This window comes from Ambystoma mexicanum, chromosome 12 (assembly GCF_040938575.1).
Source record: "Ambystoma mexicanum isolate Mex_15411 chromosome 12, UKY_AmexF1_1, whole genome shotgun sequence".
Taxonomy (NCBI): Eukaryota; Metazoa; Chordata; class Amphibia; order Caudata; family Ambystomatidae; genus Ambystoma; species Ambystoma mexicanum.
This window is the reverse complement of record NC_090936.1, coordinates 593,480,237-593,498,367: the sequence shown is the minus strand read 5'-3', so window position 1 is coordinate 593,498,367 and position 18,131 is coordinate 593,480,237. Positions and strand designations below refer to the sequence as shown.

At 44.0% G+C, this 18,131-nt stretch overlaps 1 protein-coding gene across 1 annotated transcript in view; it reads left to right on the top strand.

Annotated features, from left to right (window-relative positions):
* CORO1B (coronin 1B) overlaps positions 1-18,131 on the top strand; it is a 261,148-nt gene that overhangs the window by 75,615 nt on the left and 167,402 nt on the right. The window contains exons 3-5 of the mRNA XM_069628964.1: positions 5,009-5,131; positions 5,214-5,343; positions 14,457-14,638. Coding sequence (XP_069485065.1) covers positions 5,009-5,131; positions 5,214-5,343; positions 14,457-14,638 — 435 coding nt within the window. The remainder of the gene's footprint in view (positions 1-5,008; positions 5,132-5,213; positions 5,344-14,456; positions 14,639-18,131) is intronic.

The following is an 18,131-nucleotide window of genomic DNA, read 5'->3' as shown; positions in this document are numbered from 1 at the left end:
CGGCTTGCTAATTTCAATTTATTAACAGTAACTTAATTGCATTTGAATATAGGGCAAATACATTCTAAAAAATGTGGCATGCATTTGCCTTATCTGCTCATTATCCATGTGCCCGATGGGCAGATTATTAAACAATGACCATTTTTCCATTAGGATACTATGGGCCTCATTACATGTTTGGTGATATCCCGCTGGTAAATCCAGCGAGATACCACTAAAGGGTAATACTGTTACCACCACTGGTAGATTACAAGTGGCGGCAAGGGTGAGTTAATCCCCATTCCATGGCCTCCCATAGGACTGCATGGGGGGATTGCAGGCATGAATTCAGGTGTCAGTAATACTGGCTGTTTTTTGCTGGTGGGGTGCCTGACTTCAGTCTAGCTCTTGACTGGAGATAAATCGGGCCACCCCATGGTCCGGATACGTGCTGGTAAATGTTATTGGCACGTTAATTCCGGAACGGCAAACTTGTAACGACCCCAACTGTGTAATAATAAATGTAGGTTACACTAAACATAATATTTCTGATAAATATAATGCATGGTGACATCAAACACAAACCATACTTGTACAAAAAGCAGTGCATGCAAAATATTTAATAAAGGAAAGTTGGGTATTTTTCCATTATGCTTCTGCTAGTTGTAAAAAGGAACAGAACATCACCATTTTCTCCAAGACACAAACATGGGGACATGGTTCAATTATTTTGCTCATTGATACATTTGTCAGCTGGGCAAAGTATCTGAAGATGACCGGGTTTTAACAATGACACTGCTAGTAAGGGCATTTACAGAAAGATAAATTGCTTTGTGGCAAAAAACTTAAATCTTGTATCTACAAAAATAAGCCAAATGGAACCACAGCAGGCTCATTTGCCAACATTCTTGCACAGTCTGGCACTCTGGCTATACTGCTACTGTGATCTCCTCCTTTCAGCACTTCCTTCTAGGTCTCCACACCATGGCCCAGAGCAACAGGCAAGCAACAATTTAGGGTGCTGCGAGCAACATGTTTCTCCCGAGCTACGCGTTGGGGGATCACTGACCTAGGGCAGCCCGGCAAAAGTTGTCAGAGGAGAACTTTTAAAAGACACTATGGAGAGTCTTAAAAAATGACACCCATGAAAAGAGTAAAAGACTGTGGGCCTCATCACAAGTTGGGCACTAACCCCGGCATTACTACCACCGGAGCTATTAGCCCTACTGCCAAACCCCCCAGCGCTATTAGCGCTGGATCATAGGTTTGGCGGAACGGTTGGTCCCCATTCCCCATTGGGCCTGTTTGGGGAATTCCCCATTCCCCATTGGGCCCAATGGGGAATTTTTGCGCTATTACTGCTGGCGGTATTAGCACTGGCAGTAATAGTGCCGAAAATTGGCAACATCGCGGTGGATTTGCCCCCAGCTCAGAGCTGGGGGCAAATCTGCCAAGCCCAGGATCTGGTGGACCCTTAAATGTGGCGGTAATAGCGCCTCCGCCGCATTTAAGGGTTACCGCCAGACTCGTTGTGAGGCCCTGTGTGTGGAAAAAGATTTCCACTCGCTGAGGTAGAAAGAAAAAAAGCCACCAGTAAAAGCAAAAAGTTCTGGGGTTGACACAGGTCAGGAAGATTTATCATTACTATGAAAATCTTACGCTAATTGGACGATCTTTAAAAGGCAGCAACTACTAGCAACATAAACGTTAGGATTTAGTTCAACAAGAGCAATAAAGTAGGTGAGTTAACTTTTCATATGCTAAACATATTCCAGTATACGGAGGGACGTCATTTGAGGTCAGTATTAGCACTTATTTGTGATCACCATTACAATATTGAGTTTCAAGGAGGGAAAAGTTAGTCAGATCAGAAGCTACTTAGATTCTCCCAGACAGACCAAGGCAGTCTTTTATCCCAGCAATAAGTGTTCAATAATTAAAACCTGTAAGGGAACAAGCACTGCCAAAGCCAATAGGTAGTGAAGGGGGCCTTTACAATGTTTTAAAATGGTCAGTAGTTCAGAAGAAAATCACAGAAGCTCAAGAGGCAACACCTTGAAGAAACACAAGCTGGTAGGCCATTGCAGGTGAGTTGAGGTCAACACAAAACGGCTTAAAATGGTACTCTCCAAGCTAGGAAGCGCCACAAATGGCAACAGGTAGATGTACCCGAAGCTCCACAGTACCTGAGAATTGAAGAATTGGTTCCAGCTAGATGCCATCCTTTTGCAGTGTAGCAGACCCTTGTTCCTGGTCCTTGGTCGTGGTGATGAAAGGGAAGACATCTGGCAGGCTACTGTGGCTGCACTCGAGAGAGGGACTCTGCAGCAATGGATACTTTGTTTCAGCAGCCGTTTGTGGTTTTGGCACATTTTTTTCTCAGGGCCAAAGAACAACAAACTGCACCACTGACCCAGAAATGAACTCTTCCTAACATTCTTTTTCAGTCCCTCTTCATATGACGAAGAGGTCATCTATAAAGCGATACCACTAGTGTATTCCAAATGGCCATCAAACTTGTCTGCCCAAACATGTTGTTCCCATCAACCCATGTATGATCCCATGGCCATTCCACATTTCTGGCGGTCTAACTGTTTTTCCTTTATATAATCCGTTAACCGCACAACGCAGGAAGACTGCACGCCAAGGATCTCCAGAACAAAACCATACTCGGCAGTCCCAATGAGAGAAAATTGTCCTTTTTTGAAAGTATAGAGCCTCTGGGAGGCAGCATAGAACAAATGGCACATGTTTCAAACCGATTTGTGCTTGTCACGCGGCTCGGACGCGCGCCCACGCCAAACTAATATAGTAAAAGTCCTACATTCATTTCCGAAGCCCAACATGTATGCTGTACAACAAGTACAAAACGTGGTGGCCAAAGTGCATCGAAAATTATCACAAAAAAGTCACTCTGGCAAGGAAGGAAAAAAGAAAATCAAAAGAGAAACAAAATAAAAATCAAAACATTCAAGAGTATATATGCATTAACTGAGAACATAATTACAATTCTAGGTGGATTTTGAATGTAACCAAAGAACCCTGTGTGTGACATAATGTTATGCTTGCCTAGATACAAACATCCATACACAATATGGTGCAGTTTTAGATTCTCAACATAAACCTGGCAAACTAGCCAGAAAGTGCAGTTTATGTATTAGTACTGAAGCAATTGTTAGCATCATGCTGTTCATCCAGCACCTCCTTGAAGGCCGAATACAGCGGAGGCTAAATAGTGAGTCAGGATAGTACAACTATTCTCAATCCAAGTCACAGAATGCATGAATAAAAGGATGTCCTGCCGAAGGCATAATATATTGCACGTGTTAGAATGGATTTCTAAACTCTGCTCTGGTGAACAGATGTTTAGGAGCCACCCTTGTTAGTAAAACGGGGAACACCTCTGGGAAGATAGCCAGACCAATTCATGGTAGCTTGGAGAGCAGTCGAGGCTAAGTCACAGGAGGAGTGGGGGTGATCTGAAGTCTTGAAGAGCGCACACACAGTAAGACGGCATATACCCTTAGACAGTAGCATATGAAAATATACAATTTATTAGGCACAAGAATAAACGCAAGTGAATAATGAAAAGCACAGTAAAATCACCACTCGAACAACACACTCTGTAAACTATATACAGTCACTTTGGTCAATGCAGTAAAGTGCGGAATTCCGCCAAGACCTGTAAGGGGAAAGGGCAGGCAAACTGTAGAGCATTGTGTTTTCACTGTTCCTATCTTCAGAGTACAACCCTGACTGCTGGATCCCGGCTACAACTAGATGAATCAGATTATTTAAGGCAAATAATTTGTCTAGGCTGGAGATAACAAGAGAACCACGTAAGCATCGTTTCCAATACATGTTTGGGCCCAAAGAAAAAAGGGAAACCTACAGGAGTGTTTCATCCCAACTGTAACCATTATCTGTCCCATCCTGAACAATTGGAAATTTAAGGTATCCTCCCTTGGAGATTAAAGAACAGAACAGTGGTGAACCTTTTAGCAAGACTCCAGGCATAGATTTAAAGAAACAAAGGCTTACTAACAACACTGCACAACAGTAGTTGTTGAACCCTTTTATCTTAAAGTGATGCATACTTACTTATTGAGAACACCTGGTGGTTCCACATGGTGGACTCATTTACAATCTAAAGTAAAGGCAACCTATCTGTTCATGTCTACTCCTTTGACACACCGTGGCGTTCATATTCAATTAATATGTTTGTTGAGATTTATCAAGGACTAACATTGTGTTCTGAATGCTTCTGAGCACCGAGACACTGAAGGCACACAAAGGTCAAAAAGCAGCAACGAAAAGGCATTTTGACCCTAGGCCAATGCTTTGAGCCTATCCGATTCCAGGGGTGATGGACTTGGATGCCTATGTGCACTTCCACTTCAACAGTTGAAAGACTATTACACTTGCCGCCTCCTAGAGGTCTATATACTGTGCCCATGCAGGTCTTAAAACATAAATCTGTTAGGGCCTGAGAACTTGCTTACAGCACAGTGAGTGTAAGACCTCATCCTCATCTCCCATGGGTGACATGCTGTGAACCTCCCAGTCATTCAAGTGTCAAGATAGGTTTGCTTCACAGTTTAGAGGATCCAGAATTGAAATATGGGGGGAATCCCTGTACAATAAGTATGGAAAGTTGTTCCTACCCACTGTAGTGGGTTTAATCAAGCGAATCATCACGTCTATGTGGGGGGCGGTAGAAAGACCCCAGATGGGGCGATGAATTTCAGAAGTAGACATGTGTTGTACCCTAGAAAAAAAGAGTATATAATATATGAGGGCGTCCTTCTAAAGCCCAGAACATATGGCGGGAGGGGAGGTTAGGGAATACACTTAAGTTCCTGACTCAGTTAATTTTGTATGCTGCGTTCCTCCGTGTTCTAATATTATATGCAACCTGCAGATGTACCTGATCATGTTTGTTCTCCCTTCACCAAACGAATAAAATGTTATTTAAAAAAAAAAAAAATAGGGGTGCTTCCATTTACTCTTGTTCTCTTCCTCCATCTAGACAGGCCGCATTGACAAGTCCTATCCCACTGTGTGTGGACACACCGGGCCTGTTCTGGATATTGATTGGTGCCCTCACAATGATGAGGTCATTGCCAGCGCCTCAGAGGACTGCAGTGTCATGGTGAGTTGTGGCCAGTGTGCAGCGTGGTGGTACCCCCAGCCTCACCTAGCAGGCATGTGACCGTGTGATCTTCTCTTCTCAGGTGTGGCAAATCCCTGAGAACGGGCTTGTGGCACCACTGACTGAGCCAGTGGTCACTCTGGAGGGCCACTCTAAGCGCGTGGGCATCATAACCTGGCATCCAACTGCACGGAATGTACTTCTAAGCGCAGGTGAGATATGAACCGTGTCTGAGAAGCTTGCCATTGTGCCTACTGCACCTCAATTTGTGTTTTTCCTTGCCCTTTCTGTTCACCTGCCTCCCTGTCTAATAAGATAATGCTCGCCTCATTCACCATTCCACATATTCTGTCTCCCCAAATATATATATTTTTTTTTAGTGACCAACAGGATGAGGTATATGTATCTTCGAGGGGATAGGGCGTGTTCAGGATGATAAAAGGGCAGTGCAGTTACATGTTTGTCCCATAAGACATTGTAGCAGGACTTTTCTTTTTCGTGTCCTTGTCCAAGTTCCCATAAAGTCATTGCATTTTTAAGATGATGTGTCAGTACGTTTATGGGGGCTCGGTGGAAGGACCAGTGACTCATCAGATTAAACGGTAAATCCATAAATGGGTTGGTTCCAGGATTACAGCAGGGAACAAGGACAACACCCAAAATGAAAGTTCACCATTTATATTTGGGGATTGCTTACAAGGACAGCCAACTCACGAGTTTCCCAAACAAAAGGTCAGGATGGTTCTTCTCTTCCGTGGTGTTGGTTCCCTTCCTTGTCAGGTATCTGTCCTTGCCCATTATCTGTTACTCAGATGAGGGTAACTGGGCCTTTCTGGCCTCAGAAGCGACTGTCCAAATGTCTTAAGTTTGAAAGGTGTTGCTCCACCCCTTTCTGGTGTTGATGGATTTAAGGTAACCCAATCCCCAATTCTTGATCTGGGCTAGATACAGGCTTTCGGGATTCCAGTACCACACAACTAATCTTTATTCCAACTTTTGTGAATAGGTGAGTCAGTGAAGTAGCTAGCCGGGGCAGCTACAGATGGGTTACTGTGATCTTCCTGGGTGTCATCCTGCTTTCTTTCTCCACCCTCTGATCTCACCATAATCTTCCTTCCACCCTTCCCACCCGCACACAAAGATATGCAGTAATTGTATTTAGTTAACAAAACCACATAAGATTAAGTCTTTTTGGAAGGTAAACGGTTGGTCAGACAGTAGCAGAGCTTAGGTTCTAGAGGCAGTTTCAGCGCAAGTTAACACTTAGGCCAATTTGCAACCCTAGCTAAAAAAAACAGTTTGGAGGGGGCTCAGTCTTTCGCAGCAGCAGAATAGCAAAAGTTCCTGAGGATACTTTCAGTCTCTAGATAAGGATACCAGAAGAATAACTCAACGGTGGAGACCCTGTTAAAGGTCTTGCAAAAGGGACTCAAGCAGCAGCTTGTGTCCGAGGTAAGGGTGAACACCCTGGACACCTATACTTGCACTCCAAAGCTCTGGAGCGACTTCCTGGATCAAGGTAAGCAATGCCTTTTCTCCCCACTGTACTTTAGGTTTGAAGAAATGTTTGTGGCTGGATTCTCCTCGATGTAGCAGTGCTGGACTCGTCCTCCGGATTCATTGGTCTGTTGACAAAAGGCAGGACAATGGATGGGATCTCTTGGCAGCAGTCTTGAGGGAGGACCTCTTGCACGGACTTCATCAGCTTCTCTGGTCAGTCTGCAGTTTCGGCACCTTTTCTGCAGCACCAACAAAGGACACGATTCGCCCAGTTATTCTTCTTGGGTGCTGGAGTACTGCACTTTGGTGAGGGGACTTGGGTTGTGTCTCTGGAGGTTCACCTGGATCTCAGCAAAGACTTGTCAAGATGATGCACTACGATTGGGTCAGAGGTTTCCTGGTATTTGCGGTCTGCAGCTCTGGAAAGTCACAGGACCTCGAGAGATGGCTCAGATTGTAGTTGGTCTTTGGACTGGTTGTTCTCACCAGGCAAAGGGACGGAGTACTCTTCGGAAGTTCCTCTGTCGCATAGAAAACGGGGTCAGGACAGCTGTTGGGCAAGAATTGGTGCAGTACCCTTGGAGTGCACTACAACAACCTTGACTTCCTGGCAATAGGAACTCAACCTTTGGTATAGGTCTGTACTACACAGGTTGGTAGTGTGGCTGAGAAGCCAGGCTTACCTCGAGGGGTCAATATGTGCAGTAGGGGAGTTACACTGAGATTCAGTGACAAGTATCCAAATAAACGCTTATACCGAAGGTTTCTTGATTAAACAATTATTAATTCATTTAACAGTCAGTTTGAAGGGGCAGTATAATAGTAACACACAAATAAACTTCAAAATACAGGTTCTCTAAATCGGCAAGTACCCATTTGGGATTGCACACAGACACTTCCTTCACCCTCAGGTGACTTAAATAGTCAGGACACTGTGGACATTAACGCATCACTGGTACATTTAGAGCAATACTTGGATGAGTGTTACAGTAAAGAGGTTTCAGAATAAAATGAGATCACACAAATATTCTGAAGTGGGTAAGTACTTTTGACCTCCCCAATGTAAAGTAAGTTAAAGCTTTCCTGGAGGGAAGGTAAGACGCACGCAGAGGAGAGAAGAGTCATTCAGGGAGCCAGACCAGCCAATGTCAATTGGGCAAAAGTCTAGGTTAGCTGAAGCACTTCTTGCAGGTAAGTAAAAGTGTTGCACAATGTTTTTGAAATCTTTGTAGAAAAAGTAGAATCAATATAGGGCAAAGAACTGGGAGGCTTGTGAGGGGTGGAAGATGCAAGCAACTCGGGACGGTCCGCAGCAGCAAAGTACAAACTTCAATTCGGCGGCACTTCGCTGTTTCAGCTTCTCACGTCTCAGCAAATAGCACAACCGGACTCTTGGATACCACACTACATTTTCCGCTAATCTGGGGTCCAGCACTCTGAGGTGGCTCAGGCTTGGTCAGTCCTGCTTCGAGGGAGTCCGTAGGATCGTCCTGAGGCTCGGGTCCAAACTTAAAAGCGATGCAATCGATTTGGTGTTCCTCTCCCTGGCACTTCGGTTCCAGCAGCAGAAGTACAGCCAGCTTTGAGGAGATGTCTAGACCAGTTCACTTTGGAGTTGATTGGTCCCACCAGCTAAATGGGAGAAGTCGTCCTTGCAGGGCTGCTCTAGTCGAGGTGAATTTGGAGCTTCAGCACAGCAGTAGAGCTTCACTGGGTAAACCAACGGTCCAGGAGTTGCCGCAGGCGTCTTTCAAGTTCTTCTTTGGATTCCTTCGTCCAGTGGACGACTCTGCCTTCCAAGCCAAAAATCCTCGCCTTTTATGCAGGTTTCACCCAGCTTAGCTGTCAATCACACAGCAGGGTGGTTGTCCTTTGCGGACGCACTCATCTGCCCTGCGCACTCATCTGCCCTGCGCACTCATCTGCCCTGCGCACTCCTCTGCCCTGCGCACTCCTCTGCCCTGCGCACTCCTCTGCCCTGCGCACTCCTCTGCCCTGCGCACTCCTCTGCCCTGCGCACTCATGAAGATGAAGCTGAATCCCTTCACGATGTAGCAGCTGCAGACAGGGTCTCCTGTTCCTTATTCGTGGTGACAAAAGGAGGGACTCTGGAGTAGGATTTTGCTGCAGCAGTCGAGAGTGCGGGCTCCTAGCAAAGGATTCTTCATGCTTCAACGCAGATCTGTGGTTTTGGTGCCGTTTCAGAGACCCCAGTGAAGAACTGTTGTCGGCTGATTGATTCTCGCTTGCTCGGTCCTGCACTCTGGTGAGCGGACTTTGGGGAGTGGAATCTTGCTTCTGGAGGTTTTTCGGAAGATGATGCACTAAAGGATGGTCGCAGGTCTCAGGTTATTTGCAATTTGGAGCCCAGGAAGGTCTCAGGTCTTCGTAGGATGCCTCAAATTGCAGGTCGTCTTGTGATTGATTATGCCCATCAGTCCGTGGGAGGAATTCATCCTCTTTGGAGCTTCCCTGTTGATTTTGAAAAAGAGATCAGGACAGCAGCAGTCACTTCAGCGGGCTTCATCGGTTACTGGAAGGGGCTGCAGGCATCTGTTAGTCTTCTTTGGTGCTTCAGTACCAGTGTTCGAATTGTCCTCAGCTTCAGGATCCAGGCCATTTATTCAGGAACCCAGTCAATCAGCACTTATGCTGCATTCAACCTTGAGGCGGGGGGATGGGGAGGGGGAGGCTGTCCTTGCATGACAACTAACCTCCCAGTTGTAACTGGTTCCAAGCAGGCATGCCAGAAGACAAAGGAATGCAGAGTTTCGGACTCCTCCCTTGTTTTCAGGCTTTCCCAAATTATTCCTGCCGAAGACCCAAGTCGAACCATGACCTCCCCCACCCAGCACAGCAGAAGGACGGTTTATAGTCAAAAAGTCGAAAACATAATGTCGAATAGCAAAAATGTCGAAAAAAAAATGTCGAATGTAAAAAAGTCGAAAAAACATGCATATAATAGGAAAAGTCATAATTTTAAAAAAAAATGTCGGAAAAAAAATCGAAAACCCAAAACACTTTTTTTTTTTTTTTACCCAGATAGTAACATTTATTATTGGGGGGGGTCCCCCCCCACCCCCCATAGATATACCTTTAATTATTTTAAAAAAATCTTTAATATAATATTAAATAATTAATTAATTATTTAAAAAACCATCCCAAACCCCTATCCCCAACCCCCCCCCCCATCCTCCCCATCACCCCCACCCCCCATGGAAATACCTTTAATTATTTTTAAAAAAAAGTTTAATAAAATATTTATTATTAACACATAAAATCGAAAAAAAGTCGACATTTTTGTTTTTCGACTAAATATTTTCGACATTTTTACTTTCGAATATATTGTATTCGAAATTATGACTGGATACCCAGAAGGACCAAGAAAGGACAAGCACATAAGAAATGGCAAAAAAGAGTAGAGCCTTCATTTTAGGTCAATAGTGACATTTCGGTGCATTACCGGGGCTGTGAACACAGCCTGTGGGTAAAAATCACACAAGTCGGTAGGACTCGTCCACTGCCACCAGCTTTTCGGGTATTTTTGACACTGTTACAGGAGTAGTGAGAACGGGGCTACAGTGTAACCCCTTCACACTACACACAAGGTGGGGTGTGCTGATCTCGCAATATTTGAAATGTCAAAATAATACAAAGTATCCCTCTACCCTTGCAAACTGTAGTTCTCCAGAGGAGTATACAAAAGGGAAGCCAAAAGGGGTCCCAGCAGCACTGCACACAAGGTGCTGTGTGCTACAAAAGTGAATTACAGGTACCTTGGGAAATATGGAGGAAAACATGACTCCATAAAATAAAGTACATAAATGATGAACTAGGGTTCCCATACACAGAGTTAAGGAATGAACGAGTGGGGGAAAAGGCTCCCACTCACCCAGGAGACTGATAAATAAAAAATGCAAGAGTCCAGCTAAAAGTGCTGGGGAGGGTCTCGCAGGTGAAGGAGATATGGCATAGAAATGAAAAATCTACCTAACCAGCATAACCACAGGAGTGGGAAGGTTGAAAGACCAAGTTACAAATGTTCGAGGGAGCAATGACAGTTTTTTTTTCAAACCTTACCGCAACCCCCATCACCGAATGCGTGGTTTGGTTGACCTTTTCGGCTATTCGGAATTATCGAACGGGTGAAATTCGGCCAAATTGCGTATTCGAACAATTTTTATCGCTCTTTTTTTGTCTTTTTGGATGAACCAGAGTGGGTGCACCACCCAAAGTTAACTTCATTTGCATTGCAAACCAGTCACAGATGGAACAAATAAAGCATTGATGGCAACTAGCCCAATATGTAGACTAATTCTGCTTCTGGAATCAGAAAATCGCCACATCGTAGGAATGTAGTAAACTTTAATAAGCGGGCTTTCAACATAAGAACATTATTATTTGGGTACCAATTCCTTGCTATTTTACTTCCTAGACCATGTTACAGAGGGGATAAGTCGCTCAATATGCCTGTCATTCTTTTACAAAGGTCTGCACCTCTGATCTCTTCTGTAAATATTCTAATTTTTAAGACCCAAACAAATCGGGTCACTTACACAGTAAAGCAAACATGGCTTGTATTATGTGTTAAGGTCTAACATCAGAATTGTATTTTCTTTATGAATAATGAAATGCCCTCATTTAGCAGAACTAGTGCTTCTTAATGGAATGCCCTTGGATGAAGAAAAAATCTAAGGTCAGTGTCCCATGCTAAAATCTGTATCTGATGTTCTGATCAATTGTTGATTGGACTGCGTAAACCTTACATCCTTCAAAGGTTGGTAAACTGACTATCCGTTAAAGACAATGATGAATACAGTGCTTAGAAGTTGGAAAGAATCTGCATGCAGCAATACATTAAATCGTTAACATCTGGATTACCACTACAGGGATACGTTTGGCAGTGTTTCTATTTCAGTTACAAATGGAACCCATTTATTTTTGGTTGTTTTGTAATTGCACTTGCTGGATAGTCAGGTTGTTGATGCTTGAATTGTAGTTAAAGATTTACAACATTATTTCCAAGTTAAGGCTGAATTAAATGTTCGAACTCGACATTGCAAACTCATACTTGCCCCAGATTAGGTTTTCCGGTGGAAGTATTTTACACACTGTTTTTATGATTATAGTGCCAATTAAATTGTAAGGGTGAAATTATTTGCCATTGATATGTTTAACTATACCATATAGATGCATCTTGATGATCAAGACACACTACCCTGGAACTCTGAAAAATGTTTGCACAATTATACATTCACTGCTAAAAGCATAATTTATTTCCTATAAAATAAACTTCCCCTTCCCAATTGTAACAAGGTTTTCCATCGTATTACTTATTTCCTAAAATGGTTAAAAGAAAATGCATGCATGCTCCTTGCATTAAACGTATACAGACACAGAACATCAGAAGTTCAACAGCAAGAAAATATTACTTATCTCGCATTGTGCTTCCTTCTTTCTGACTCTGCACATAGCTCAGAGAATAAATGCCTGTTTTCAGAGCCACAAAGAGTTGAATTTGGTTTCTATCAAGTCACCTGCCCTTTGCACTGACCTCTGATATAAAACTGTTTGTGAATGGTACGCATTTAAAAATACAAGGTGTCGTATTTACAAGATTTTAATGCGTAAAAAGGTCTTGTATAACCCTTATCTGGAGGCCTGCTCTCTACCAAAGGTATCTTCTTGGGGTGCAGGACTTTTAAGGGCACAAGGCCCTCTACCTTAGCTTGGAAGGGCTTTGTAAATGTTGGGGGCCTTGTTTAATAAGGCAGGTGTGACAAATCCAGGGAGTTCGGGAGCTAACCTCTTTGGGGTTAGGGAGGTGAGCCTGTTACCTCAGAGGAAAGACTTAAGTGAGATTCCTCTGGCAGTGTTCCCCCCAAAACCCTTCACCTTCCTTAAAAGAAAGTCTCCACTGGCAGAGGGATTTCAGCAGTAGCTCCCCAAACCATACAATGTGCCAGAGATTAAAAACAATGGTTAAAAAACAAAGTTTAGGGGTCCCATGAAGGGGGCAGCTGAACTCGCCAAAATAGAATTCTGCTCTAATAGTAGTCCAGAGCAGATGATCTTAATTTGATGGAGAACTGACGAGGTGGGCTCAGAAAGCTAGTCTCATCTTGAAGTGTTGGAAGCTTTACATGTTTTAAGCACGTTGCTACATTGATCTATTTAAGCACTTATTTTGGTCTGATCTTGCAGATGAACAAGGATTACATAAAAATACACTGTAATTGAGTGAATGGGAATAAGCATAGCTTTTAAATCGGGCTAAGGTTGATTTTTCAGAATGTGTTGGGAAGGTGACATGCCCACACATAAAAATGAAAGTACAACAACTTGCGCCATGGTACAGACTTAATTACAATTAGTTAAAGGGACTGTCTGATTCTGGTTTGGTATTGTGACACACTTTTGTACCAATTATGTCACCCCCATGCAAAACATGCATTTAGTATACATTCAAGACTTAAATCTTGTTTTAAATGGTATGTTTTTGACCCCTCTAGAGAAGAGCTATACGTTCATGGCGTATGATGCATGAAATGATATGAACTGTGATATACAAAAGTTATAGCCAAGAATTGGCTCACAAAACCCATTATCCATTGTGTAATGAGCCATGTGTCGTTTACCATATAAACGAAGTATTTGATTTTGCTCAAAGATGAGAAATACACCTGTTAAACTGTAAATCTTGAATTCTGAATACCCTATTCTTCTTGCTCCCTAGTGGTTGCTCTTCTATCCCTGCCTTTCTCGCTGACCTACATTCTCCATCCCCGTGCCTTGACTTCTTCCCTTTCTTTCTCATTATCAGTCAGTTTTGTTTCCGTATTATGACCAGTTTACGGTCCTGTACCGGGTCTTAATAAATCAAGGAAATGTTGCTCTCGGACTATACAATTTGGTGTATCGACCTTTGTCCCTGGTATGTGCAAATATAAATGAATGTCCATAGTTATGCATTTTTCCTGACCCGGTTCTACCTGTGCATCTTTGTTTCCTTCAGTTTTCCTCCCCCACTCATGCACCCAATACCTGCCTTTCTACCCTTACTTTTCCAATGGGCAACCTTATCTCTGCTCTTATCAGGGGCTCCTGCTTTCCCTCCTCCTTTCTGGTCTGTTCTTTCTTGGTGCTCACCTTTTCAGTACACCTCTTGCACACTGCTTCCTGCTCCTCCTTTCTTCTGCTGTACTCTCTGCTTTCCAGTCTTTGAATATGTTCCTCCTAGTTCTCTTCTCTCACTTCCCCTTTGTTCTCCAGTCTCTGCTAGTCTGTTGCACTTCCTTGTTTCAGCTTCTTTCCTGGATTTTTGGTTACAGCTTTTGCCCTCAAAGTTTTGCTCACTTTCCTGTGTGACCTCCCTTCAACGTAGCCTTGATCTTCTGCCACGAATGACCTTCTTTCCATTGCATTCTGCTCCTTTTGTCTACGCCCGTTATCTGACCATGCTCTTTGGTTTCCGCTGTTCCTTTCTGCTCTCTGGTCTCTGCTTGTTTCCCTGATTTCAACATTTCCTCTGCTATTCCTGAGGCTTTATCTTTGCGATAATGGGCACTACACGCTGTACACTCTTATCTATGTGGTGTTTCTTTCGGCTCTGCAGAATTGTTTTTGCTCTTCACCGCTCATACCCACAGGTATCTACTTTCTCTGTTCTGTATATTGTTCTGTTCTCCTTTATCGGGTATCTGCATTTTCCCCTGACCCTCCGCTATTCTTCCTACTCACTAGCCTATGCTCTTCTTACAAGATGTCCATTCTCTAGTCTTCCCCCTTTTTTTTTTTTTTTCACTTGTTTCTGTTCGTTTCTCAGGCTGTGATAATGTGGTCATTATCTGGAATGTGGGAACAGCGGAGGAGCTGTACCGCATGGAGGATCAGCATCCTGACCTAATCTACAACGCCTCCTGGAACCGCAATGGGAGCCTTTTCTGCACCTCTTGCAAAGACAAGAGTGTGCGCATCATCGACCCTCGCCGTGGGACCGTTGTGGCGGTGGGTACTAGTGATACTAACTTGCTGTACTTCTCACGGAAATGCATTACAGCACCAAAACTGTGCTACACGGGGTCGGGTGGGGGGCACCTACATATTTGGGAAATCTTTAAAAAGTGGCCCATATTCAAATATTGCACTGCAAGAAAATATAATATATGTATGTATATATATGTATGTTTCCTCACACTAAATTTAATACCTTACAAATTAAATACAATTTATTTTATAGAGATGAGCCAAAATTGTGACTATGCCATCAGAAGGGTGTGCAGTTAAATGAGTGATTGGGTGGGGACATAGCTATAGTGCCAATTGCAGAGTGAGTGAGATGTTGTTCACAAGCCTACTCTTATTTATAGTATTTGGATACCTGCGTTTCTTACAATTGCACTGGCCTGGCATGCAGTGAAGGGTTTTCAGAGCCACTTCACTGTTTTACAGCCACCCTCTGCCCCCCTTTCCTGTCTCCCAGACCCACCGAGCATCCTTGTACTTTATACACAAAGGCCTCCAAGCATCACTCAAAGCTATGGTGTCCAGGTGTCCTTGGGGGCCAACCGTTTTAGAATGCAGTATATATGTAACAGCAACCATCCTATGCTAATAACCCCGTAAATGAAGGATTGCACTGACAACAGTGGCCTGATTTCTGTGGTAAAGACCACACTGGTACTTTAAACTGTTCAGTCACATAAAGGCACTTACTTGTGTGCTTTACACCACAACCTTGCACCAGTGACAACAACCTGTCGTGTCCAAATGCATCCGTCCTTCAGCCAGTACCCGTTTACTTGAGACAGCATATTGAATATTGAGCAAAGGGATATTGGGCATCAAATAGCACCCAAGTACTTGGGCCAGCAGCTTGGATTTCAAGCGACACACACTGGGTTTCAAACTGTACACTGTATTACAGTCTGTCTGTAGAGATACAATAAAACACTGTCCTTGAAATGGCACCCAAGTGCTTGAGAACCAGATCACTGGGGGATTCCAACAGTAAACTCTGCTTCAAAGACTACCAATGTAATTCTGACTGCACACCTGGTTACCCAGCTAGGGCTTCAAACCCCACAGTGTACAATAGACGGCACCCCTGTGCATCCAGCAACACGCTGGGCTTCAAGCAGAACAAATGTGGTTCAGACAGTCCTAATGGACCTCCAGAAACACAAATTGGCATTAGCATCCTGTATTCAAGAGCACCCAACTGGGCAACTAGCAGCACATTTTGCTTCACCCAGCACCTACATATTCCAAGCACTCCTAGACCTCCAGCAACACAGTTTACATACAACAGCACCCATCTACTTTGGACCTCCCATCAACACTACATGTGCAGCACTGTAACATAAACTGCACCCCGGGGGAAATTCAACTTCAAACGGCACTCCTAAATACCATCTCGCAACACTCTGGGGTAAAAGTATGGTTGCTATTTTACGCTAGATCCCATAAGCATCCAGCAATTTACCCTTTGCTTTAAATAGCACACTGCACTTCAAACAGGCCTTCAGCTTGCCACAACAGAACCTGTGTTTTAAATCGCTCTACTTGAGCCGGCACACTTTAGACACATTTTGTGTGCTTAACAGCGCTGCTAGCACACGTGTGCCCCAAGCAGCACCATAATTGCCCTTTTAAAGCGTCTTGTTTTACAAGCAGCACTATTGGGGCGATTCTACAGGAGCATCAAGTAGCACCCCCGTGATTTACGTAGAGGCCCACAGCATCAGAGGGAGACACTTCTGAATCCCTGTCGACATCCCCAGTCAGCTTTTCTTCAAGAAACCTACTTACAGTCCCTGGTCTTGCATGTGCCCGGGGTAATGAGAACATATGTTTTAAAAAAAAAAAAAAAAAAAAAAAACTTTCAGCATGAACATTTGCTTTACAGAGCAATGTCAGAAGATATTGTTGTTGGACACCATAAAAAGCTTGAAAATGTAGCCACACTGCCATATGCCCTTTCAACATAAGTGTATTCTACAGGCCAATGCTGGCTTGCATATGGTTGAGCGCTTCCTTCTTTGTATGTTTTTCTACAGTCCAAGTGGTATTGGACTCTACAAAACCTATCCCTTGGTTTTAGGGCCGATTAGGGGATTTCTCCTAAAGCTGGTAGTAAGACTGGACAGGTTAACAGCAAGTCAGGGGAAGCAAGACCTGTTGGGGTACACTCCTAACTTAACCGCAATAGTGAAGTGAAACCAACAGCATTACTTTTGGGAAGAGGCACAACCAAATCACAGGCGAGTAATAACCTGACATCTACTTTCTGTTTGAATGGCGAAACCGTGTCTAAGGAAAGAAAGATGTTAGAACTGTTTTGCCATTCTGAAAAGTATATCTAAGGAAAAAAGTAACCTTTGTAAGTGTTCATTCCGAGTTAGTACCAACTTCTTTTGCAAGTGATTAACTTATAAACACGTATTCTCCTTTCTAGGCAAAAGGCCCAATCCTTAGATGTCTTTCCTTTTTTCATGAAGCATGAGTGTTCTCAGTGGTAGAAGGGGGTTGAGGGGGGGGCGTCCCTAGTTTCTAGTGTTCAACAGGCAGGTCTGGATAGTTTCTTGAGTAGCAAAAGTCTGCGTTCCTAAGGAAGACTATTAGAAGAAATAAGTACATTACTTTAGAGTTAGTTGAGGGTACAGCAGCTTCAGAGAAGAGACCCTAGGAGGATTCCAGCAGTGGGCCTGGGTGAACTGGACGAGAGACCTCCCAATCACATTAGACCCCAAATGTACACATGTTTCACAAGAGACTTAAAGTAAATAACTGAACCAGCACAGTACCTCAGCACAGAAGATTTTGCAGCAGGACGACAGGATCTGCAGCCAAAAACCTGGTTGTTGAATTCCTTCATCAAGAAGACAGAAGATGGGACACTGGAAGGACTTTTGCAGCAAGGATCATGGGGAAGGCTCTAGGCAAGGTTTGCCTCGCAGCTGGATGCAGTTCTGGGGATTTGGGGACTTTTTCAGGAGCACAGAAGAAGACAGAATATCGCTGGTCAGATTCTCGTTGTTTGCAAGGTCCAGCACTCTGGTGAGGGGACTTTTCAGACTGGATTGCGCCTCTGGAGATCCAGCAGGATGCCCAAGAAGTTTCAGCGAGATTCAGAAGACCGTGCACCACACAATGGGTCGAGGTCCAAGGGTATGGGGGGGGGGGGGTATTGCTGCCCTGCAAGGTCGCAGCACGGCGTAGGATGGCTCACAATTCAGGTGTTCTTGAGTTTAGTGGGTCTTACCAGGGTCTGGGTTGGGGGGGTTGTTTTCGGAGTCCCCAGGTCAATTTGGAAGGAAAGGCTACAGCAGGCTCCGGCTCTGGAAATCGTTTCAGCCGCAGATTTTTAATCTTCTTCGGTTTTGGTTCCAGTGGTCAACTACTTATTCAGCTCCCGGGTTTGGGCTTTTGTGCAGGAAACCAGCCAGTCAAACAGCCTTGCAACATTCAAACTTGGGGGGTGAGGTGGGGGTTGGCAATC